This window comes from Arachis ipaensis, chromosome B3 (assembly GCF_059453495.1).
Source record: "Arachis ipaensis isolate K30076 ecotype BB chromosome B3, ASM5945349v1, whole genome shotgun sequence".
Taxonomy (NCBI): domain Eukaryota; kingdom Viridiplantae; phylum Streptophyta; class Magnoliopsida; order Fabales; family Fabaceae; genus Arachis; species Arachis ipaensis.
Window position 1 is genome coordinate 3,532,805 of NC_142438.1, and position 24,911 is coordinate 3,557,715.

A 24,911-nucleotide genomic window follows, 5' to 3' on the forward strand; every position below is an offset into this window, starting at 1 on the left:
ATCTGAAATATTTAAAAAAAATTATAAATAGGTTGTTCATTTTTTGGTTCACGAATATTTAAGTCTTCAAAAATTTAAAAATACATTTAATTCTTTAATTTTCTTGTACTGGATGTCTCCGGTACAGGTTGAGAGATAGATAAAAAATTTGCAGGTCGAAGCGAATGTCGGATTATTTGACTAGAACAATGGATGGTGGTACCTGCAAAAACACTCTGACGCTCAAGTCATAATGGATCTGAGAGATATAAGGTGTGTAGAGTGAATGACCTACCTGATAGTGATTATCTTATCTTATCTTATTTGGTTAAGATAAAGGAAGTATTTGAATTTGATTGTTGGTTAGAAGCTCTAATGGGCCGATTCTGGACTTTCCAGAAGGGCAACGCGGGTCGGACCCGAATAACTGGGTTCGGAGACCAGAGGATGTGGGATCCGTGGGCCGGATCCATAACACTTCTCAAAATCTAGGCATATCAATCGCTCAGTTTATTTGGGTCTGTCACTGACTTGGCCGATATACAAAAGCACACATAGGAGAGTTTTTAAAATAAGACAAACTAGATCAGGAATCGATATGTCCAGATTTTAAGGAAGTCAGAAACTTAAATGTATTTTCAAATTCTCGAAAACTTAAATGTCCGCAAGCCAAAATGCCAAAGACCTATTTGTCGTTTTATCAAAAAAAATACTTTTTTGACAAAGACTCACGTTGAATTGTTGATAGTGTTAGATGATTTGACAGATTTTATTAGATTGTTATCTAACGATTTTCGACTATTAATTTTATATAAATACAACTACATGCGGGGTTTTATCCAATTTTTTAGAAAAAAATAAAAATAAAAATACTATATGCATATTATAAATCATCTACTAAATTAACTATTATATATTTATATATAAATATATGTATAATTTAATTTATTTTAATATATATTTTATATTAATAATTAATTTTATATATTTATGTATTTTGATGTGTAATTTATATTAATGACTAATTTTATATTTTCATGTGTATTTTAGACTTATTTTATTTTATGTGTATTTTTAACATAGTTGAAATAAAATAGAAGTGAGTTATGTGTTTGTGTTTGTGTTGGAATTGGATGTAGATACTCTCTATAATTAGAATTCAAATAAGATTGCAATACTAGTGAAGTAGATTAGATGTGAAGTGTCATTTTCATTAAATGTTGAAAATTAATGTATGGATTTAATTTCATGAACAAAATAAAATGGGTACTAGAGATATACATTAAATCAATAAATTTGATTTTGATGTACTGATATTTTACCTAATTATTTTGTGTTTTTTTAATTATTTCTTAACACTAATTAGCAAATTCTAAATTATCCACATACAATGAATTTTTTTATAAGGAAAAATAGAATTTACTAGTATGTGTGTGTGGAATAAAGATTCAAAAGAGGAAGAAAAAGATAAAGCAATCTTAGTGAAGATAGATAAAGTTAAACTTTGTATTCTTTTTTTTTTTTCTTTCCTAACTATCTTTTCCTTTTATAAGAAATTTTTATTTTTATTTTTTTTGCAAATTACACTACTGTATCTATGCATTAATACTTCAACAAAAAATGATTATGCGTCTTAAATAGTTTTCCTAATTATCTTTTTAATTTCTAAATAATAAAAAGTTATATCTTTAACATTTTTATATTTTAAAAATAAATATATCTTTAAACTTTTACTTATTTAAAAATTATAAACATAATTAAAAATAAAGTAGTACTCTAATCATTACTCATACTTCAACTATATTACTGAATATATTTGTACATCAATTCAATTCTTTTAAATCTTTTAATTATCCAACCACGTTTAGGCCTAGTTCTTATTATTCCCACCTCCCATTATGGATGAGATTATTAATGCAAATAATGGCAATTATGTCACGCAACTTGCCATATTATATGCCTGTTTTTTTTTTTTTTTTGTGAAAAAATCAACCTTCTTTTGTATTCACACAATTATTGTGACATAGTTTGTTCAGAGTCCAAATAGGTAAAATAAAAAGAAAAAAAAATTAAATGAATAAACATTATTTAATTTGGTTGGTATTGTTAGACACAAAAAAAAAATCATTTTAATTACATCATTACGAATTTTTCATAGAAGGGAACAGGCAGGAATAGCATAAATTCATCATAATATGCATGCATGCACATGAAAATATTGAAGAGATTAATTGAATGCAGAATTATATTATTATTATTCTCTCTATATGCATGCACATGTACATGAACATTAATTGAATCCGGTAGAAATTAGTTCTATTTGGATTTTTTTTTTGGTTATTATTTGTTAGTAGATGTTAATAAAGGATTTGGATCGGAAATGGATCATCTCCAATTTTTTTAATATTTGACAGAATTTAGTGTGATCTTTCACCTTTGATTAGGGGTAGGTAGCAATATATACCCTATCCGTGGGTACCCAATATGACCCCACCCGGTCGGGTAGGGTTGTCAACCCGATCCGCAGCGGATAGGGTAGGGTGCGGGTAGTGTTTTTGTGCGAGTCGGGTAGGGTGCGGGTTGAGCCTCAACCCTACCCGACCAACCTGCACTCTATATATGTATATGTTATATACTTATATAGAAATATATTTTAAGTGGATGTTAAACTAAAGACTTCTCACTAAATACGAAAGATCTTTAGTCATTAAAAAAAGATCGTTAATTGATAATTTAATAAACTTTTTTTACATAAAAGTCAGTTCTATTTTAAATTATCATCAAGTTATATAATAACATTGCATTTTTTTTGTAACCCGCAGATAGGGTCGGATACCCGCGGGTTAAGAGCAGGTAGGGTTAGAGTTGAGATATTCTCAACCCGCGGGTAGGGTAGGGTTAAGTTTATATAAAAATCTTAACCCGCGGGTAGGGTTAGGGTTGACTCCAAACCCTACCCTACCCTACCAATTGCCATATCTACCTTTAATTCTATAAGTGGGACCAGAAATAAATAAGAGAAAGAGAGTAATGAATGGTTAAATTAAACACTGCACACCATCCAGTTTTTTTTTCCATTGGAGAGGATTTACGAATTTCACTTTAGAGAGTAAAGTATGATCTTCTACCCTTGAATAGTTTCTTTTTCATATTTATTATTGGTCCCACTTATAAAATTAATAATGAAAGATTATACTTTATTCTCTAAAGTAAAATTTAAATTTTAGAGGATCCAAATTCGTTAATAAAATCTAAAATATTTTTGGTATCTTGTATGATTTTTCACCGTAAAATCTTTTTGTCGTATATTTCATTTTGCTCTAATCTAAAAATTATATGATGAAAAGTAATATTATTTAGCTTTATCAATTGAAAACTTAAATTAAACAAACAAATTATAATAAGTTGTTATATTATCTAAATTACAGAGGAAATTGTCATATGGTTATTTAAAAATCAAAAGGCATCAGATCATGTGTGTAATATGGTCAAATTAGGTCAACTTAATTTTGACCCCCCAAAAAAAAAAACACACTAAAATATTAATATGTAGGAGTGTTTGTAAGCAGCCACTGTCAGGGAATGCATAATTTATTATAATGTGATATGATTAACGTGACCATTGTTTTAACATGTTACAATTATTATTTGATTCTTTGATTCATGATAATTCATGTTATATTGTCGAGAAACAAATTTAAATGTTGGAGGGTAAAAAAAAATTAAATAAAATAAAATTTAAATGTAAAAGACTAAAAGTATGCCTGAATTTATGAACATATATAGTTTAAGAATTAATTGATTTTAGTGTTGATTTATTAATTGATTCTAATTATTAATTTATCGATTTTTTTAAACCAAAGTCTTTCGAATATCTTTTACAATTAAATAGCAATTCTAAAAAAGAATTAATTATAAAACAATTTTAACATATTAGAGATTAAAACTCTAAAATGATTATTTATAATTGGATATGATGATTTTCATAAAATTTTAAAATATAAATAAAATAAGATGTTTAAATTTATTTTCACTAAAGTTCAAATCAAAGTAATAGTACTTGTTCTATTTAATATTTAAATTAATATAATATTAAAACCGTTATATATATTAGTCCACAAGAAATATAATTTTATAAGCTAGCCACCTAAGGTTGGACACTTTTATCGGCAAGAATATTATTTGGCCACCTAGATTCGTATTTATGTAAATTAAAGATAAAGAAAATGTGATAAATAAATAATAGTAAATATTACAATTTAATTAATGATTACTATGTATTTAAATATCCGAATTATATATATCGTAGGACCCACTTCCCCTTTTCCTCAAAAAAATAATGAAGTTCTGCCAAACACTGCAACCCCACCACACAATTAATTAGTGATATAAACATAATTTATACTAATTAATGTTAAACTAATAGGAATCACATACGCATGCATGATTATTATTGAATTTTAAGCATCATTAAGCTAAACCATTAGATATGTCAATAAAGGTGGGTGTACTTTGTACCAATTCCTTATTTTATATTGGAATTTTGTTATCATATAAATTTAATGTAGATTTAAAGTCAATTCTTCTACGCTGGTTTATAGTAATTAAATAAAATAATGTTCACGATTAATTAATTAATTAATTGGCACTTATTGGTACCTTACTCAATAGTCCAATATATAAGACTTATGTCATTTGGATAATAATATATATATTAGATACTAATCTCTTAGTGCTACTCAATCATGTTCAATTCATTCTTCAGGAAGATTAAAAAATTAAAAAGGAGAATATGTTATAACACTCATGCTAAAGAGACAAAAAAAAATTAGAATTTATTTTATTTAATATTTATTAATTATTATTAAAATTAATAAATATTAAATAAGATAAATTTTATCTATTTTTGGTTAAATTTTTTTTTTGTTACAAAATATTTTTGAGGTTATAATATATGGTCAGTGTATGTAGGGTAAAATTAATTAAGATCAAGATATCATTCTTCTTTATTGTTTTCTCCATGCATTATATTATTATTATAAGGTTTAATTTTATTATTATAAGGTTTAATTATTCTGTTGGTCTCTATAGTTTTGTAAAATTTTTAATTAGGTTTTTATATTTTTTTTTAATTGGGTTCCTACACTAAATTTTTTTTTTCAATTAAGTCTCTCTTAGTAGAAATTGGCTTAATTTTATAGAGACCAACTAAAAAAAAAAAGAATTGGTATAAGGACCTAAATAAAAAGAAAAAAAAGTGTAGGGACCAATTAAAAAAAAAATTGTTGCAAAGACTCAATTAAAAGGAAAAAAAGTATAGAGACCTAATTGAAAATTTTGCGAAACTATAGGGACCAACAAAGTAATTAAACCTTATTATAAAGATAGATGTCCTTTTTACCTTTTTTTTTTTTTAACTTTCTTTGCTTCCACAAAATTTTGAATTAAAGTATCAAAACCTAGGGGCTCGACAAACATAATAATAATAAGCATATATATATTTACCACTAGATGCTCATATGATTATTTAGAAAAGTTTAATGAATAAACACCACTACTTTTGCTTTTGTCATGAGATGCTTATAAGATTGAGGTTCTGATTTGGTGGAAAAAAATGAAATAATAATAACTATCTAAGGTTCAAATTCAAGAGTATTATACCCTTTGAATTTCCCTTCATAAAAATGAACTTTCAAATTTCAATATATATTGATTACGTGAGAGAGACACATAAGTAGCATTGTTATGTGTCATAGTTTTTATTTCTTATTAATCGAAACGAAATCAAACTTATATTTCATTTTGTTTGTTTATGAATCTTTAATCATTAGTCCTCCATTTAACCTACATAACAATCAATATGACGTGTCATGATTTCAATCTTTTATGGACCATAGCCATAAAAACATTAGCCACCATCACCAATATTCAATGTATTTTCATGATAAGGAAATCGCATAGCCACGATAGTTGAGATGTCAAGGTGTCATGAATGCTATGTTTTAGTCATTTTCCCAATTCGCAAATGTAGATGGATATCATCTAAGTTTGGTAAACTACTTACTATAGATATAAATAAATATGGGGATGCTCTCATAAAAATGCGAAAAACGTTTTTTTGTAAAGATATTTATGTGTCGCATTATTATTGGACGTATTAATGAACCGATTATTTTTGAATTTCTTAACGAATTAAAATAAAACCGATTTTTTTATAATAATAACAATAAACCCAATTTTTTTTAGGAATTTTAAATTTTTAGGAATTTAAACGTTCGAAAAATAAAAAGTTAGGGATATAATTGTCTTTTTATAAAAAAATTTAAAAATATTTAGTTTAGATGGTATAATTCGATCGGATCAAATCGGGTCTAATAATTATAATGCAGACAATTAAATTTATTATTGTTACTATAATAAACCGATTTTGTTCTGGTTTATAATAAAAAATAAATTATTAACCGGTTTAATAAGGATATCCAATAATAACCTGACATGTGTGAACATCTTTAAAAAAAAAAAAGACATTTTTGGTCTCCAATAAATATATATGTATTTTTTATGATGATATACTTGAATTGGAGAAGATATTTTTTTATCATATCTTTTAATTTGAGAGACTAAAAGGTAAAAACTAATTTACAAATTTAAATTTTATTTAAAAAAGTTGTTAACTAATACTACATGTATAAGACGAAATTTGAAGAACCTTATTCGAATTTTCGATATTTGGCCCATTTAAATTAATTAATTAGAGAAATTTTTTAACTTTTTCGTATTTTGACACAACTATATATTCTAAGTTTATAAGAGTGAAGCTTTTGATTGGAAGAGATATAGATATGGGAGCTACAACAAGTATCTCTTAAATCATAAAGTTAGTTATTCATAATGGATATGGAAGTGAAGCAAAATGATGTAATTAAAAAGATGGGAAATTCAAAGAATGAATGAATGAGTATAACCTTAGCCTTTTACACTCCCAAGGTTGAGAATGAGATAGTGGACAAGTGGACCTGAATGTGGATGATTTTATGGTTTTCTAAGGTAAAGTTACCATATGATATGATATGATATCAGTTAGTCAACAAAAGGAAAGTAGGTTTTTATATTGTGGCAGTGAGGATAAAGACACTCTTGCCAACTAGCCACCCATCAACGAAGCCAACTTGGAAGGGGAAAAAAAAAATGAACAGTTTGAAATTGTATTTTGTTTAGGTACAAGACTGGTCAAAAGATAGTGGAGAAAGGAAGATACTTATCAAGGATAGTTTCTACTTTCTTCATTTAAAAAAAGAAAAAAGAAAAAAAAAATTGTTAATAAAAAATGCTAATGGAGGAGGTGAAGCCCTCATCCAAAGTCATGGGAGCAAAGTCACCAAAAAAAAAAAAAGAGTCATGGGAGCAAGTGACTCGTAGTTGTAATACTTAAATGTGAGTATAAATGTATAATTTTGAAACCACGTGGATAATTTTTTTTATCATATGGTCTATCTAATATCTATTTACTTTACTACTCTTCACAAAAATATTAGATAAATAAGTATTTTTAAATTCCAATCCATTCTTTAAGAAGTTATTATTTTTAAATAATAAAAATACAAACAATATAAAATCAAACACAAAACATGAAAAGAGTGTTGAGAGGGAAAAAAATAAGAGAAAAAAAAGGGGAGAAGTAGAATGAATTAAAAGAAAAAAAGAAGCCAGAGTGAAGAAGCTAAACGATCTTTTTTAAATAAAATATTTATTTTAAATAACACAGAAATTTTAAGTATTGAGAGTTAGCAAATATATTTAATTATTTATTAGGTCTAAAGGTTATTAGTTAATACAGTAACAAATAACTATTCAGTCATTTCATTCAACACTTGAACTATTAATCTGCTTTCCGAATAAGATGTTTACTCGTAGTTCACTTGTTTCTTCCAGAAACACTCACCTCATAAAATTATTGACATCGGTTATTTGATTACCCAAATAATTGTGCTTGATAGTGACCAGTGACCACATTACCAACCATCCCTAACTTTAGCAGCCAGTAATTAATAAATTAAATTTAAACATATGGAATGCAATGTGGAAAAGAAACATTTCATTGTCAAACCTCAATTTTAAATTGCTAATAGCCTAATACTCTCTTCCATTTGTCAAACAGCTCCAAGACCCATTTCTGATTTTTCTTCCTCTGAAGTTTAGAAGAAACTACAAGTCCAACTCAGATGGAAGGAAAGGTGTCTCTTTATCTCTTACTTTATTCTAAATAACGTTGTTTAAATAGTTAACTTAAAAGTAGATCTCTATTAAAATAAAGCTACAAGGTCCCAAACAGAAATTACGATTAAACAATGACTTTGAAGATGTAGTAACAAAACTAAAGAAAATCTCCACACAGATAATGCTTAAAAAGGAAACATATTAATACTTAATGTTGAAGGTTTTGATTCAAAGTAAGCAAGATCAAACATATAGTAACACCCACCACCTAGTATTCAATGCCACCCCAAAAAAATGTAGGCAGAATAAGTTGGAGAACCTACCAAATTAGAAAAGCCTAAACCATGATGCTGACTGGTCCAGTTACCTCTCAAGTAGCATAACCAATTCACAGTGTTGAGTATGTGGAAAAAGATCAACAGCCATTGCTTTTACAGGGTGGAAGGCCTCTGAGATGGGCATGGACTTGGCTCTATGCCTTGCTAGACCAGCACTGCTCATGTTTCTCCATCCTCTGTTGTCTTTATTTCCTTTCTCCATTTTTATGGGAGATGGAGTGCAAAGCTCAATAGCATTTGCCACCAAGGTTTCAGGATTACAGGATATGTAACTGCATTTAAAGGTGCATAATTAAGTTACATGGAGAAATAGATGATAATTGAATAAGAATATGGTATAATTTAAACAGTAACTCACACAAGCCTGCGGAGGCGTGAATGAGTTCTCAAAACTTTAAGCACCTGCAACTCGCAATTTGAATGTCAGAAAATCAAATATAAGTGAATAGATCAAGCAACATAAGACTATAATCAGTCGCAATATAAACAGAGATGGATGGAACAACAGAGTATGGTTCTTACAGTGGGATGAAGTCCTGCACGTGGAGGATCAACAATAGCGACCACATTCTTAAAGTGTTGTGCGGAAGTATTAGCACCTTCAGAGCTATTTTGTGCAGAAGTATTCCCGTTTTCAGAACCGCTACAATTCTGAACCTCACTTCCAACTTCTCCGTTGCTATTTTCGGAACTTTGAGAAGCCATTTCACCATTCTCAGGCTCTTGGAGATCGCCACACTTAGAAATATCATTGCTACTTTCAGCGATTTTAGGGTCATCAACTTGTTCCTTAGGCACATTTAGGTATTCCTTCAACAGAGATCCCATCACGTCCTCTGCCTGTTTCCTCATATAAATGCCAGCATGCAAAAGTAGCAATGTTATTACAAGTCAACAATAACATCAAACATAAAATTTTTCCATCAGAAAATAGAATTTGTCAGTACTAAGAAATGAAATACCCTCCATAATTTCAAGTTTCCAACCTTATTTCTAGCAGCCATGAGATATTATCAGGATTTTAAAATCAAGGATCCTGATCTTACCTTTGAACATATAAATTTGCAATTTTTTATGCCATTAATCTCAGCATTCCTATGAGCATCAGCTACAGCAGAAGCATTCATTTCAATGCCAACCACCTGGAAGAAATCAAGCACAAATAAGGCTCAAACAAATCAACAAAAATAGGGAACTTAAAAAATAAGGTCTTAATTCATATACTAGATTTAGAAAACCAGGTCTAGGATGAATATATTGTTTACCCTCAGCAAAAGCAATCACTACAAAGTAAGAAAGGAAGTAATTTAAATGATGATTATTACCATACCAACTCGATGTGCTAATGTCAGACCAATGGTTCCTGTCCCACAGCATATATCAAACAACAATGTATCAGGACCTAAGCATGCCCAATCTCCAGCAAGTGAGTATAACTTCTCAGCTGCAAGACTGTTAACCTGCAGTAGAAGTAGTCTCAAAATTCCATCTAGAAGAAACATACCACCGGAAAAAAGAAATCTTCACAAGAATTCAGAGCAAAACAAATTAAACAAGGATTTCCATCCTAACCTGAAAAAATGCTGTTGGAGATATAGAGAAACGGAGATTGCTTATATAATCATGGATTCTTACATCCATGGCATCTGCATTTTCATCCATCTCAAGGTCACCTGTTTTACGGATGGGAAGCAAACGCAGTGGTGCATCAGCTGGTGCTACATTGGATATTCCTTGGTGGTCCTACATGTAAAACCAATTATCACATCAGAACAGTTTTGGAAGAAAAAAATTATCTAATCTACTGATGCTCAGATAGAGAGAACATATATACTACTATCTAGCAAACAATGGAACAGAAACACCATGGATATGCATATGTAGTCAATATTTATCAATGTCTGACAGCAGAAACTTGGGAAGGGCTACTACCTGTACAACCAGAGCTGTGAGAGGCAACGTTGGACCATGTGAAGTAGCTCCCACAGCAAATGCCTGAGCAAGCCTCTTAAATTCACCAGATACTTTTGTGTCATCAAAACCAGCAGTAGAAACCTATAATCAAGGCAAGAAGCTATGGTTGGCATTTTTATTTTAAAAAGATATGGAAAAAAAGCAGGTTACTTATACCATAACCTTCATGTAACCAGGGTTCTTGTTTCACATGTCAATTGTGGACAAAGAAACTATCACTATCCCCTGCCCCCACAAAGGATGAATACCAACATCATTTTTATGAGGTGATAGAAACTAACCTGCACAATAAGCATGACCTCTGCAATACCACCAAAACTGTCAGCATCAGCAACATTCCCATTTGTCCTCCCCTCTCGAACCTTGAGAGAAACACGAAAATTAGTTAGCTTTTATAAGTTAAATAATTAATTATAAAATCAGATATTCAGACCACATTGGAAAATAATAAGTAACATCAACATAAGATTCTCAACATGAACTCCGGCAAATTATACCGTCAATTGACGCCAAAATCCGGAATTTTTAAATCTGTTCCAGACTGGTAAATCAGATTGCTGCAGAAATTCCTGAAAGATAGTAGCGTATTTGCCAGCAATTGTAGAAACATTGGGGCAGTCCACTGCTTCTTCAACTGCAGTTACACCTTCCCTGTAATAATATATATTAGCATATAACTCACAAGCAAAGCACTACACAAACAGAAGAAAAATACATAAATAAAATATTACCTGAAGTTTCCAAGCATGAAACCAACTGTAACTTTGCCTTCAAGAGAATAACCAACCGAAAATTCACACTTGTTTCGATATCCATTTACAATAGGTGATGCAATAATACCCTCTAGGTTGCACGGAAGACCACCTGCAAAAGTGAGAGAAAGAAAAGGAAAACGGAAAACGGATGAGCCATTAATATTTAAACTGCAGTGTGCATGTGTATATATTTTCTATATAATCCATCTTTCTTCTAAGTGAAATCTTTGGGTATTGTATTAACTTATGAAGAAAACATCATTGTTATATACTCCTATTTTTCCAGAATAACACCTTCATCCAACCTTGAACTCCAGAACTAGAAATGAAAATTCTTCTTGCATATTTAGAGGTAATTTCAGAGACAACTGTACCTATTTCCCTAGACTTGACAATCCAGTCAGGGAAAGAAACACCATTTGGACAAGCTTTGCGAGCATTTCTAGTCTGCCACCAAAACATTTAAATTAAAAATGGGGGTTCAAATAAGAACTGAGTACAACTGATAAAACTATAATGAAAAACTATAAATAATCATGATTTACAAGTTTTTTGAGCATCTGCATGATAGAGTTCTTTTTCTGCTCCAGCTGATCAGCATAAGCCATATGAGCTAGAGGAGTCACTACATCTCGCAAACTCTTTGTCTTTGACAATGAACCATTGGCTGCCAAATTATCACTGTTAGCTCCAGCTTCCACCGTCACATTTGGATCGACATCGACCCCCGCATTCTCCTCATTCAATGTAGCAACTGAACCAGCGTTGGAGTTACTGTTCTTTTCAAACGATCTAGGAATAACATCTGCAACCTTCAACCTTTTATTCCCAATTGATTTTCCTTCTAGATCCTATCAAATTGGTAGATTCCAACATTACCAGTAGCTGGTTTGATTCCTACATACCAAGGAATCAATAAAAAGTAAAATGATCACAGTTCATAAACTCATAACTACCTTTGATGAACTCTGCATTTGTTCTTCATCTTCAAAACTAACGAAACCTACCATCATGCCTTTCTTCTTCTTTGCATGCTTAAATCGTATACCCTGGAAACCGAAGCATAAAAACATAATCAAATGCTTCACTACGCAAAATATCAAAGTTCTAACTCCTAACTAGGAAAAATTGTTGAAGTGAATTCTTCACCGCATCATTGAGAAAACTCCTCAGATTATCAGAGCACCACTTCCTCGGCAAATGCACCAAGCACTTGCTAAGCGCGTGGTTGGATCCGCCGGAACCGCCGTTTTCTTCATCGCCACCATCGTCGTCGTCAACGACTGCCTCAGTCATCATCACTTCCTCGGAAACGCCGCACCTCTCGCCGTTCTCGGACTTCAGCGCCTTCTTCGCTCGCTCCGACGTCGGGTCCCACGTGTTGTCAGGCCGAATGCGAAGCTCCTCCTCGCCGTGCGCGAAGCGGCACGCGGTTCCGTGGCTGCAGGAGTTGCCATGGCGCCTGAAGTAGGAACAGAGGCTGGTCTTCCACAGCGGATGGAGCGAACGATCTTCGCCGCTGGCGCCGGAGCCGCCGTCAACGCTTTCTCCAGCTTCGTCGTCGTCCCTCTTGCGTTTCTCCCCTGCAACGACGTCGCTTTGATGTTCAGCTTCAGGGATCTGATTTTCAGTGTGGGTTTCAGGTTCGTTCGTAGCCGTTAGATTCGATTGGATGATGGAATCTTGACCGTTGGTTGGGCTTAGGGTTTTAGAAGGGGAGAGTTCAGTGTTAGTTTCCTCCATTCTTTCCAGCGGTGTGTTTGCGAAGGTGATGGTAACTGTCTTCTTTTCTTTGGGTCCAAATCATAACTGTCTTCCAAGTTCCGTAACTGCTTCTTTTTTTTTTTTTTGGTCAGAGTAACTGCTTCTGTTTTCAGTCCCTGGTCTACTCATTTGGGCCGTTCACCAGGTCGGCCCATCATAAATCCTCAAAAGCCCATTATTAAGCCCATTATCAAAGACAAAAAAGCCTGTATCCACTCGAGTTAAATATCAATTTGGCCCTGAAATTTGGCTCGATACTCAGAATGACCCCACAATTTCGTTGGCCCAATTAGAACCCCCAAATTTGCAATCATGGCTCTGTCTTGTCCCTGCAATCATCTCCGTCACTAGAATGCTGATCTGGTGCAATTACATGACATGGTGGACACTACTTAAACGATTGTGCGGCCAAACCCAATGAAAACCACGTCGTTTCAGTTTTTGTGGGTTAAAACTCTGTTTTCTTCTCACTGTATTAACCCACAAAAAATAGAAACGACGTGGTTTCCATAGGATTTGGGCGCGAAACCAACACGTCATCATTTAAGTAGTGTCCACCATATCATGTAATTGTGCCAGATCAGTATTCTGGTAACGGAGATGATCGCAGAGGCAAGACAGAGTCATGATTGCAAATTTGGGGGGTTCTAATTGGGGCCAACGAAATTGTGGGGGTCATTCTGAGTATCGGGCCAAATTTCAGGGGCCAAACTGAGATTTAACTCGTATCCACTCCTTGGAATTTCACTAATAAGTAAGCATTGCTTTCTTCGAAAATGTTAATTATATTATGACTTTTATTTTCAACCATGCTTTATGGATATAAAAATTTAGCCATAAGTTATTATTGTATAAAGATACATATTTGATAGTGATTAAAAATCTTAAAATTATTTGATTATTCTGATGATTGATTACTTTGTTAGAAAAATATGTAATATAATACGTATAAATATACAAAAGTATAACCAACTTGTGTTGGTTAAATGGTAACTCACTTGTTTGTTTAAACAAATATCAGAAGCTAGATGAATTAATTTTTGACACGTGGAATTGAAGATATTATGAAAAATAAAAAAAATACAAATATACAATAATAGCTGATTTTTTATGTGTTAGTGAGGAATTTTTATTTTTTACACCAAAAGAAAAAGATAATTAGATATTAAAAGCTGAACCAAGTGAAATGCTACTGGTACTCTCGTAGTAATAGATTAAAGAATTAAGTTAAATAATAAAAAGCTTAAATTTGTCATTAATTCCTCGAAATACAAACACTTTTGGATTTTGTATCTCATTGTTTGCAAAGGAATTCTAGATCACATTGGAGGCTGTCACCACTCACCAATGCATTCCCAACAACATGGTTAACACTTGGCAGAATAAGCTTTGCTCAAATTGAATGAAAAGATAGATTTCATTCTCAACATAACTAACAAAAGTGAAAAAGATGGATCCTAACTATAACAATAGCAACACACAAAAGTCATCTGGTTTATTTATTATATGGTTATGTAGGTGTATATACTATATTATCTTATTAACCCTGAAACATTTGATTTTGTCATAAAGAATTTAGAAGCAGACAAGTGGGTAGATAATAGGCAAATAACATTGACATGGAGCCCCCTCTGATGAATCATAATTCATAAACATGTTGCATAGACTCTAGGTAAAACGATTGATGAAGAGTATGTATATACTACTATTATAATACACCAACAACTAAAGATAATGGAAGTGAAACATTAAATATTGGGTTACAAAAATAGTTGGTAAAGCAGGCTAATAGGGTGATAAAAGAAAAAAGAATGGTCCCAAGAGCATTCCCTGTTTAATCTATCATGATTAATGATGAGAATCATTTCTGGGTCAACTTGCACAAAGGAAAATGCAAACAATACCTAAATTCAGGAATTACAGCTGGAAATGTGGACAAGACAAGGTGTATAACATCATAGATTAGTGGACATAAATTTTTGACAAGTTTATCATACATTGCAAGACTAATAAAAGAAGCAGCAAAGAATGAGCATCAAAGCATTAAACAGTGAAACTCCCTTGTTTTTATTGGTTTACATAAGTTGGATAGCAGAACATATCTGTGTAAGCCTACTCAGTAATCTCATCAAAAGCAGATAAAAATTATGGACCGTGAAAGTAAGAAACACATCCAAATAAGCCATGTTAAAAAAGAAAAGAACCCGAAATTCTCATCTAGGGAATGCTACCCCATCAACAATTAACTTAGTAAATGAGATGAATGAACATAGAAGAACCCCCTTCAAAGCTAAGTTACCCGCACCACGGTTGAGTCAATCTAGACGCATCTCCCCGGACCAACCCATAACGGCGCAATTGTACACAAACACTCCGACGTGCTCCTTCACGCCAAGTACCTGCCAATCGATGGTTCCATTGCTGACACCTGTTTTAGGACACCATGAATTCAGTACAACAGCTTCGCCTTCTGGACCTCTTTGTCCGCCAACAACAAGAAGTTTCTCTCCACAAGCCTTGAAAGCCAGGCCCCATCCGTTCGAAGAATCGGCCCGAACTGGAAGTCTTCCCAATTCGCTCCATGAATTACTGTCCTTGTCGTATTTCTTCACCATGTTGGTTAGATGCTCAACTGCATACAATTGATTATCCACCACCGCCACAAGTGGAGGTGCTTGAGCAGCCCCATTGACATACGGATACATGCCCTCGATTTTCCGCCAACTTCTTGTCTTAAGATTATACTCCTCCCCACAAGTCAATGAAGCAGTAGGACTCGACATTCCACCAATCACGTAGAATTTGTCGTCCATAAAGAAACCAGAGCACAATCTACGCGGCGTATGCATGTGTGGTAACAATTCCCATGTACCCGATGAAGAGTCATACAACTCAGCAGAATCTAGAACAGTTCCATACCTATCGCTTCCACCAGCAACGATAGCAATCGAACCAAGACTGCCAGATCCGAACAAACAGCGAGGTCGGTTCATGCCCTCACACTTCACCCATTCACGACAAACCAAGCTATACTTCCAAATGGCAAAATCCATCAATTCACGGCCGAAAACCAACAGCTCACTGCCCACAGCCAAGGACTCCTTGTCTGCATGGTTAAAACACTCGTCGCAAGGTATCCTAGGTAGCACTACCCACCTATTTCTCTTAGGATCAAATGCCTCCCACCCTCTCGGATCGCAAACTAAATAAACCAAATGCTCCAACTCAACAATTCCCAATTTCTTCCTCAACTCAGATAAATAGCCACTCTTAATCAGCAAGTTGTACCTCTTATTTATGCATGATAGTGAAGTATAATCAGATCTACTAACCCAAGCAAGGCAATTAAGCGCAACATCGTCAATAAGACCAGGGAGAAGCGAATCACTTGGTCCATTCCTAGAAAAACCATCATTCACTCCTTCCCTTGAATCCATCCTCACAAAGCTACTCACTTTCTCATCATCCTCTTGTATGGAAGAATCAGACCGTAATTTCTTTGTCATGTTAACAACTCTTCACTGTTTCCAAACCAAAAACTGCACAATTCTTTCACATGCAGCTTATACCCAAATCCCAATATGGGCATGCCGCTAATCTCTATCTCTTTATTCTTTCCATCAATTTCAGAAACTCCATTTTAGAATATGTAATCACCTTATGCTAAAAAAAATCATCCCTTTCAGGGTCTTCACCCAATTTGCACGTTAACTGGAAAACCATAACCTCATATAAAAATAGGAACTAAAATGCAAAAATAAACAAATAAATAAAATAACAACAAAAACAAATCAATAAGCAATATAAATACTAGAAATTCTGAAAATACCAGAAAATCAGCAATATTCTTTATTCCTTTTTTCTGAATTTCCAGCTAAAGGGGCAGAATCATCTGCAAATTCATAACAGCAACAACAACAACAACAAAGTGAACCAATTTGCATGCAAAGGCAAAACATCCCAAAAAAATAAAAATAAAAAAATCAAACTTTGATATAAAGGGCAAGCTCTGATCCAATTGAAGAATAAAAAAAACAAGTCCGGAACCAAAAAAGACGAATTTCCAAAAACAATTAACAGAGAGATAAGAAAAATTTTAAAATAAAAATAGCGTGCGAGGTACCTGGAAATGAAAGAAAAGGAGCGGATCTAAGGTAGGGTGGAACCGCCGCATGATTCCGCCGGAATTGGGGCGCCGTCAAAACATGGTTTTTCGGCCGGAAACCGGCGAAGGAGGAAGTGAGAGAAAAAGGGAAGAAAGTGATGTGATGGAAGAGAGAGAGAGAGAGAGAGAGAGAGAGAGAGTTTGATACTAAACTTTACTTACTAGAAACTAATAATAATAAGTAGAAAATTGAGAAATAACAATATAAGAGTGATTTAAAGGATGAGTTTCAAGTGTAACCGGAGCAGCGGTGTTCCGGTTGTTTTAACTGTTAATTTGAATTATAAAAAATATATATAATATAAAAAAAATTTTAAGTGTACCAAGAATATTGGTGTTTCAGTTGTTTTAACTGTTGATTTCAATTAATATATACTATATATATTTCTTATAATTCAGATCAACGGTTAAAACAATTGGAATACCAATGTTTCTGATACATTTTAAACTCTTCCTATAATATATATTAATTAAAATCGACGGTTAAAATAATTGAAACATCGATATTCTCAGTACATTTGAAATTTTTTCTTATAAATAATCTAATTTCTCAAAATGGTGCTTATTGTTGTTGTTGCCCTCACCCTACGTTTTAGGGTATTCCACACTTTCACTTTTCTTTTTCTCTTTTGGAGTATGGATTTACTCTAATAAGAAAAATAAATTCTTTTTAGACATAGTCCACTTCCTATTTAGATTTAAATATTTTGGGATCTGTCAAGTTATTCCTTTCTTTATATAAAGTTGACCACTTCTAAGAAAACAAAATATATGGAACTAACTTATAGTTAATCAATATTAAATAATTTTAAAATATAAATTTAAAATTTAAAATTTAAAATTAAGAGTTTATAATTTAAGATTTAGATTTAAAATATTTTTTAAATAAGTGATATTAGTGAAAAAAATACCTAATATTACTCTATACGAAAATAATAGTTAAAATACTTATATATATTATATTAAATAATTCAGTAAAATATGTTAAATTATTTATCATATAAAAGTGAAGACTTAGATACAATATTTTATATGAAGTTAATAGTTATGTGACCGTTATTGAGTATTAACTTCACATAAGAATAATTAATAACTCTATATGAGTTTCAACCATAAAGATAATGGTATTTTTTATTGAAATGCAAAAATAATACATATATATAAAAAATCAACTACTAAATTATTTATTATATATTTGTGTCAATTTATATTTTGTATTTTAATATATATTCAATACAGGTAGCTAATTTGCAAACTGCATTTTGTATATACATAATATAGTTGATTTCATTAATTATTTAATATTTTTTAAATTTTTTAAATTTAAAAATAACTAATTTAAATTAACGAGAAAAACATGTTAATTTTTCAACCATACATACTACAATGGAATTGATATTTTGTAATTTCATTATATAAGGTACTATATTGATTCTCTTAAATTTAATACCTTATAAATTATATAGGTAATAATAAAATGATTTCACATTGTTATTGATTGACAAAAATTTAAGTTATCTATTATTTTGATAGTTAATCACTATAATTTCTGTTTTGCTAATTTTTAACTCAGAATAACTTAAATTGAACTTATAAATCAAAATAATAAGACTTAATTTATAAGTATTATTAGTATTAAACAAATTTAATTATATGAGTATTCACATCTTTTATCATATTAGTGAAAGTGTTTGACTCAATAATTTAGTATGGAATCACATACTAATTCATAAACTCCAAACATTTGATTTAATAATAATATAAAAGCATTCATATTAATAATAATAATACATAATATTTAAACTCAAAAAGCTATATATCATATCTTAATATGTTAAAAAGCAAATAAATACAACCCAAATTATAGATTAACAAACTATATATTTAGCAACACTTCTTACTAAAAAATTATTTATGTCTAAATTTTTTTTCCCCATTGGATACCAACATAAACAACACTACAACTTGAAAAATATATTACTATATCTCTTTCTAAAGTAGATTTAGACAACTATGTGGTGGATAAAAACATATAAAAACCAAAACACTCACAAGAAAAAAACAAAATACCCACAAACGAAAATCAAAACATCCATAAAATGCCATACAAACCCAACAAAGGAACAAAACTTCAAAAAAAGAAAAAAAAAAAAATATATATATATATATATATACAAGAAGATAACAATAAATTCTATTACTCTAAACCAATAAAATAACATAACACTATGGTAATAGTAACCCCGGGGAGAAATGGATTATCTTACCATAGTGAACCAGAAAAAAAAAAAAAAAAAGACGGAAATGTTTGGTAACAAAAAAAATTATCCAAAAAACAGTCATAACTTACCTTATTTAGTATTCATTAATTGTTGCGACAATTAATGAATACTAAATAAGGCAAGTTCTGGCTGTTTTTTTTGTCTCCCTAGTATTATCTTAAAAAAGATATTACAGGATAAAAGATTATATTTAGTAATATTAACTGAGAGAAAAGTTTAAATAGATTTTTTTTTTTGTCACAACAACAACAATTATTATTATTATTGTTGTTGTTGTTGTTGTTGTTGTTGTTGTTGTTGTTGTTGTTGTTGTTGATCAATAGTTGACATTAAACTAGACCACAAGTCATATATGAAAAAATAGATTATTTCATATATATATATATATTTTAAATTGATCTCATAAATTATCGTCTTGAAAAAAAAAAGAGCTTCAACAATTAAGGAGAAAAGTTTGACCAAGTTTGCAGCAACTTCCTAGAAAGTAAGAGCCATTTATGAAGATCGTAGTTTTTTGCTTCATAAAGTAGGAAAATACAAATGAAAAGAACAAGAGCAATTTGAAATTGGTGCTAGTTATTATCACTATGCTTGAAAAGAAATTTAAATATTAGAAATAAAATTTAAACTTATTTTTATGAGTTTATCCCATTTTTTAAGAGAAAAAGGAATGGAAAATTAATTACTGATCGAATTTCAGAAATTGACTTTAATTTATATTACTCATCTAAGTCTCTGGCCTTATTTATATTTAAAAATAAAGGATCAACTGAAGGAATTTATTGAGAAAAAAAGAGAAATCACCAATTAATAAAGTAAACTTTTACTAGGATAGTCTAATTTAGAGAGTCTAAGAATAATTTTTCTTATATAAATTTATTTTGTCTTGGGGCTTGGTTATGGTTATTCCTTGAATTATCCTTGATAATTAATTTTGATATGTGATGTCTTTTTTGTTTAAAAAAAATTAAAATTAAAATTATACTAAAAATAAAAAAATGAATAATGAACTGAAATGAAAAAAGTAAAAAAAAAAATTTATATTTACAATATTATTAAAAATTGACTAATAGTATTATTGTTCTTTTAAAACAATACGTTAATTCTTTTTTATAAGTTTATTTAAGGGTTAAGTACGATTTTGGTTCTTACGATATAGACCAAAAATTTTTTCATTCCTAACTCTTTTTTACATACAAAATGGTTTCTAAAGTTTAACTTAGTTTTAAAATCGTCCTTATTTTAAGGACCAAAATCATACATAAGTGGATCATAGACTGCTTCTTTTTCTTCTTTCCTTCCCCCTTTACAGGAGCAGAACCACTTTGTTTCTCTTATTTTTCTTTTATTTTTTTTATTTTATAATTTTTTTTGTTAGGGGTAATTTGATCTAAAATTTTAAGATTTAAAAAAAGATGATGATTTTAAAATTTGGTTTTAAACCTTAGGACGATTTTATATGCAAAAAAAATATTGAGGAAGAAAAAAAAATTTTGACCTATACCTTAAAGACCAAAATTATACTTAACATTTTATTTAAATAGTTTTTTTTAATAATAATAATAATATAATTGATCTTTTTTATTAATTGGCTTTTGTTAATGTCATTCTTGCTAATTCTCCCTAGATTTAACCACCATTGATTAGATCAATTACTGAAATCTTATTATATTTATTAAGAATAAAGTTTTTATAATATCTATGTGACAGCACGTAAATTCCATTACAAAATAAAAAATGAAAAAACGCTTACCCGAAAAAAAGGGATCACCGCATTAGCAAATAACAACCATTTTTTCAGTTTTAGAATATGTTTATTAAAAAAATAAAAAGGAAAAATAAAAGTAGGTAAAGAGTGGAGAAAGTGATGATAAATTTATTTGAGATGATTGGGAGACACAGAGACCAACAATTTCACATCAACACAGCGCCGTCCTTTGCTGCCTTCTTCAATCTCCTAAAATGGAAAAACACAACCATTTCACATTTCATATATTATTTATATAATTACATAATCAATTTATATTTATATTAATTCTTTTTTTCTCAATGTTACGATCCAATATTAGGACAATAAATTTTGATGTACTATATTATAATATTTATTACCATTCAAAATCCATTATTTGAATAATCAATTATATTATATATAGGTTAATAAATTATAGTTCAAATGACATAGTCTCTTCATATTCAATTAAGAAGTTGCGAGTTCGAGTCTCCTATCTTTGGTAAAAAAAAAAACTATATTATATATAGAATTTAATTTTGAAAATTACGTATGTAGTTTTACACATACATTTAATTACGTAATGTTATATTTGTAAAAATAATTATTTTTTACATTAATCGTATAAATAGTCATAAAAAAATGGATGTGATATACGATTTTTACACCATCAGAATATCAGTGCATCAAAATTAAACTCTTATATATATATATATATATATATATATATATACACTAAAAATTACATACTAATCGATCATCTATATAAAAATACAAAATGACTTTATATTTAGATTTATAATAAAATTTTACAAATAACATAATCAAACCAGATTATATTTATAATCAAAATAAAAAATGATAAAATTTTACAAATAATATAATCAAATTAGATTATATTTATAATCAAAATAAAAATAAAAAAACACAATTTTAGTTTATTGAATGTTGACTTTTTTTTTTTTGAAAATTTTGAAAATTTTATTTTTGCTGAAAAAAATTGATTATTCTATTATAAAAAAGTTTGAATGATCTACAATAAAAAAAGTTTTATTATTTCAATAATTAATTGTTCTTCTAAAAACAGTATGTCACATGTAAACATACATAAATCATAACAACTAATTTATAATATTCATAGAATATTTTAATATTTGTAAAATAAAAATTTAATTATACTTTTGTAATAATTAATTAAGAACGTATTTAAAAAAATTAATATATCTAAAACTAGAATGTTAATTGTTCTTTCGGAATATATTATTATATTTATTAATTCATTGAAATAATAATTTATTGATAAATGTTATGGTGTCTAATTATTATATTTATTAATTTAAAAAATATAAAAATAAATAATTTTTAAAAAATTAAAATTTATTACAAAAAATAAATTAGACAAAATTTAGGCAAAAATTGATAGGAACCGTAAAATTGGCCAAATTTGTTATTGGAGAGATGTATTATTGGAGTTAGGTTTACTGCAAAGGAGGTACATGACCAATGAATGCACTGCAAAAACAATTTCTTTTTGTGTGATTGCATCATATTTGAAATAAGAGAAAAACAAGAAACAGAAACAGTGAAAGAAAATAAATTACAAGACAGCACAGTACTGTCACTGTTAGTTAACAAGATTTATCTCATTTAAGAACTGACAAAGTACACATAAATATCTACTACCTTCGTCCTTTGTATACAAGTACAAGTACAACCACATACACATATACATACACATACATTTCTTATTTTAATACTAACACAAACTTCAATACTTCTGTCTTTCAATTTCTTATTTTAAATTTTATTCTCCTTGTTAATTTTTCTTTTTGAAAGTAGCCAACACTTATATATAAAATTATTTAGTCTTTTAAAAAAAATATTCAAAAAAATATTTTTATCTTTTTATAATTATTTATTTAGAATTTAATTTTGATATACTGACTATAAAATATTTTATATAGTCGTATAATTACATCCGTTTTTTTTTATAATTATTTACGGGGGTATTTATTTTTAGCGTTAAGTATGATTTTAGTTCCTAAGGTATAAGCCGAAATTTTTTTTCGTTTCTAACATTTTTTTGTATACAAAATCGTCCCTAAGGTTGAACTTAGTTTTAAAATCGTTCTTTTGCCAAAATCTTAAAATTTTTGACCAAATTATCCTTAACCAACAAATTTATAAAATAAAAAAAAAAAAAGAGAAAGAACGGACGAGAGGGAGAAAGAACATGGAAAGAAAGAAGAAGATGATGAAAAAGGAAAAATGGAGGCAACTCCCACACTGATGTCATGATGTGGTCTTCTCCCCAGTTCCTTTCTCCCAAACTCGTGTCTTTGTCGTCCTTCTTTTTGGTGGCGGCGGTTCGACAACAACGTCAGAAGCTCGAGGATGGCGCAGCGGCCCCCTTCTCATTCTCCGATCTGTTCTTCCTCTGCCCTTTCTCACTTGCACTCTCTCGTCTCCCTTACGGTGCTCGACGGCGACTGCTCCGCGTCGCTGCTCCTCCCTAGTGTTCTAATTCTACTTCTGTTTCTGATTTTGTTAATCACATTGTTTCTGATTTTGATTTTGTTAACCCATTGTTTCTAATTCTAATTCTGTTTTTTATTTTGTTAATTCATTGTTCTTTTGCTTTTATTTCTTCTGTTTCTGATTCTGTTCATGTTTCTTCTTTCTGTTTCTAATTATGTTTTTAATTCTATTTCTATTTCTGATTCTGTTTCTATTTTTGTTTTTTTTTATGTTTATTGCATTATTTCTGCTTCATTGTTGTTGTTGTTAAAAAAGAAGAAAAAAAAAGAAAAAGAGATGCTGTTGTGATGGAAAAGAAGAATAGAAACTAAGTATTTTGGTGAAAAAGAAGAATGGTATTTTAGTCCAAATGACGATTTTAAAATCAAGTTAAATCTTAGGAACGATTTTGTATGTAAAAAAAAGTTTGAGACGTTTATATTTTAGGAACCAGAATCGTACTTAACCATTTATTTTTACTGATGTGACGTTACATAATTGGATGCATTAAAATTAAATTCATTTACACGGACAATGTTTTAATATATATAGCAATATAATAATTTTAAAATAAAAATAATTGCTCATTTTTTTATTCATTTAAGATTTTATCGTACCAATATGTATTAATTAACCATTATACTGAAATAAGCATCATCTTTATAACTTTATTATAATTTTATTTATTTATTTACCAATGTCACACATGAATACAAAAATACTCGTATATCTCACAACCTAACCTAATGATTATTTTATAAGAAAAAAATACAACATGTATAAAACAAAAGCCAACAAAATTGTTTATTTATTTAATTATTTTACGATAATAGAACTGACCACTCACTTTGGATCTCCTTCCATATTTTGGGGGGAAAAGTAATAAGAAAATTTATTCTCTTTTTAATCATAAATAAACAAGCCCACGTGTTGTTCACATGTGTAACTTCACCCACTTTAAGAAAAAAGTATGCTTAGCATCTAACTAAACTAATTATAAATGGGAAGAAATTAAAGATGCAAAGGTGATATAGATAGATTGAGTATTTTATATATGATAGTTAAATATAAAAAATTCTCCATAATATTCTATAAAATGAAATTCTATATTATTGTACACATTTATAATAATAAATAAAAAATAAATTAATATAACATGTCACATTTAGTAAGTACACGTAACACAAGAGA

The 24,911-nt window shown here is 29.8% G+C and overlaps 2 protein-coding genes across 2 annotated transcripts; both read right to left on the minus strand.

Moving 5' to 3' along the window:
- Positions 1–8,332: 8,332 nt before the first annotated feature.
- On the minus strand, positions 8,333–13,076 carry LOC107629207 (zinc finger (CCCH-type) family protein). Its single transcript, XM_016331924.3, has 14 exons — positions 12,413–13,076; positions 12,220–12,312; positions 11,809–12,114; positions 11,638–11,710; positions 11,240–11,372; positions 11,006–11,159; positions 10,790–10,870; positions 10,467–10,589; positions 10,107–10,277; positions 9,860–9,994; positions 9,581–9,676; positions 9,057–9,374; positions 8,893–8,936; positions 8,333–8,806 (listed from the first exon to the last, which is right to left on the minus strand). The coding sequence occupies exons 1-14, from the start codon at positions 13,004–13,006 to the stop codon at positions 8,560–8,562; spliced, it is 2,568 nt and encodes an 855-aa protein (XP_016187410.1). The 5' UTR covers positions 13,007–13,076; the 3' UTR covers positions 8,333–8,559.
- Positions 13,077–15,070: 1,994 nt separating this feature from the next.
- LOC107629206 (F-box/kelch-repeat protein At5g60570) lies at positions 15,071–17,389 on the minus strand. Its single transcript, XM_016331923.3, has 3 exons — positions 17,151–17,389; positions 16,857–16,919; positions 15,071–16,738 (listed from the first exon to the last, which is right to left on the minus strand). Exon 3 carries the CDS (start codon positions 16,531–16,533, stop codon positions 15,343–15,345), a length of 1,191 nt encoding a protein of 396 aa, XP_016187409.1. The 5' UTR covers positions 16,534–16,738; positions 16,857–16,919; positions 17,151–17,389; the 3' UTR covers positions 15,071–15,342.
- Positions 17,390–24,911: the final 7,522 nt, after the last annotated feature.

Bases quoted from the DNA above. Each gene is read 5' to 3' on its own strand.
- LOC107629207 (XM_016331924.3), bottom strand. From the start codon at position 13,006: ATGGAGGAAACTAACACTGAACTCTCCCCTTCTAAAACCCTAAGCCCA. The intron at 11,373-11,637 runs GTACAGTTGTCT...TCACTTTTGCAG, and splicing joins TGTCAAGTCTAGGGAAATAG to GTGGTCTTCCGTGCAACCTA. The intron at 10,871-11,005 runs GTATAATTTGCC...GTTTCTCTCAAG, and splicing joins GATTTTGGCGTCAATTGACG to GTTCGAGAGGGGAGGACAAA.
- LOC107629206 (XM_016331923.3), bottom strand. From the start codon at position 16,533: ATGACAAAGAAATTACGGTCTGATTCTTCCATACAAGAGGATGATGAG.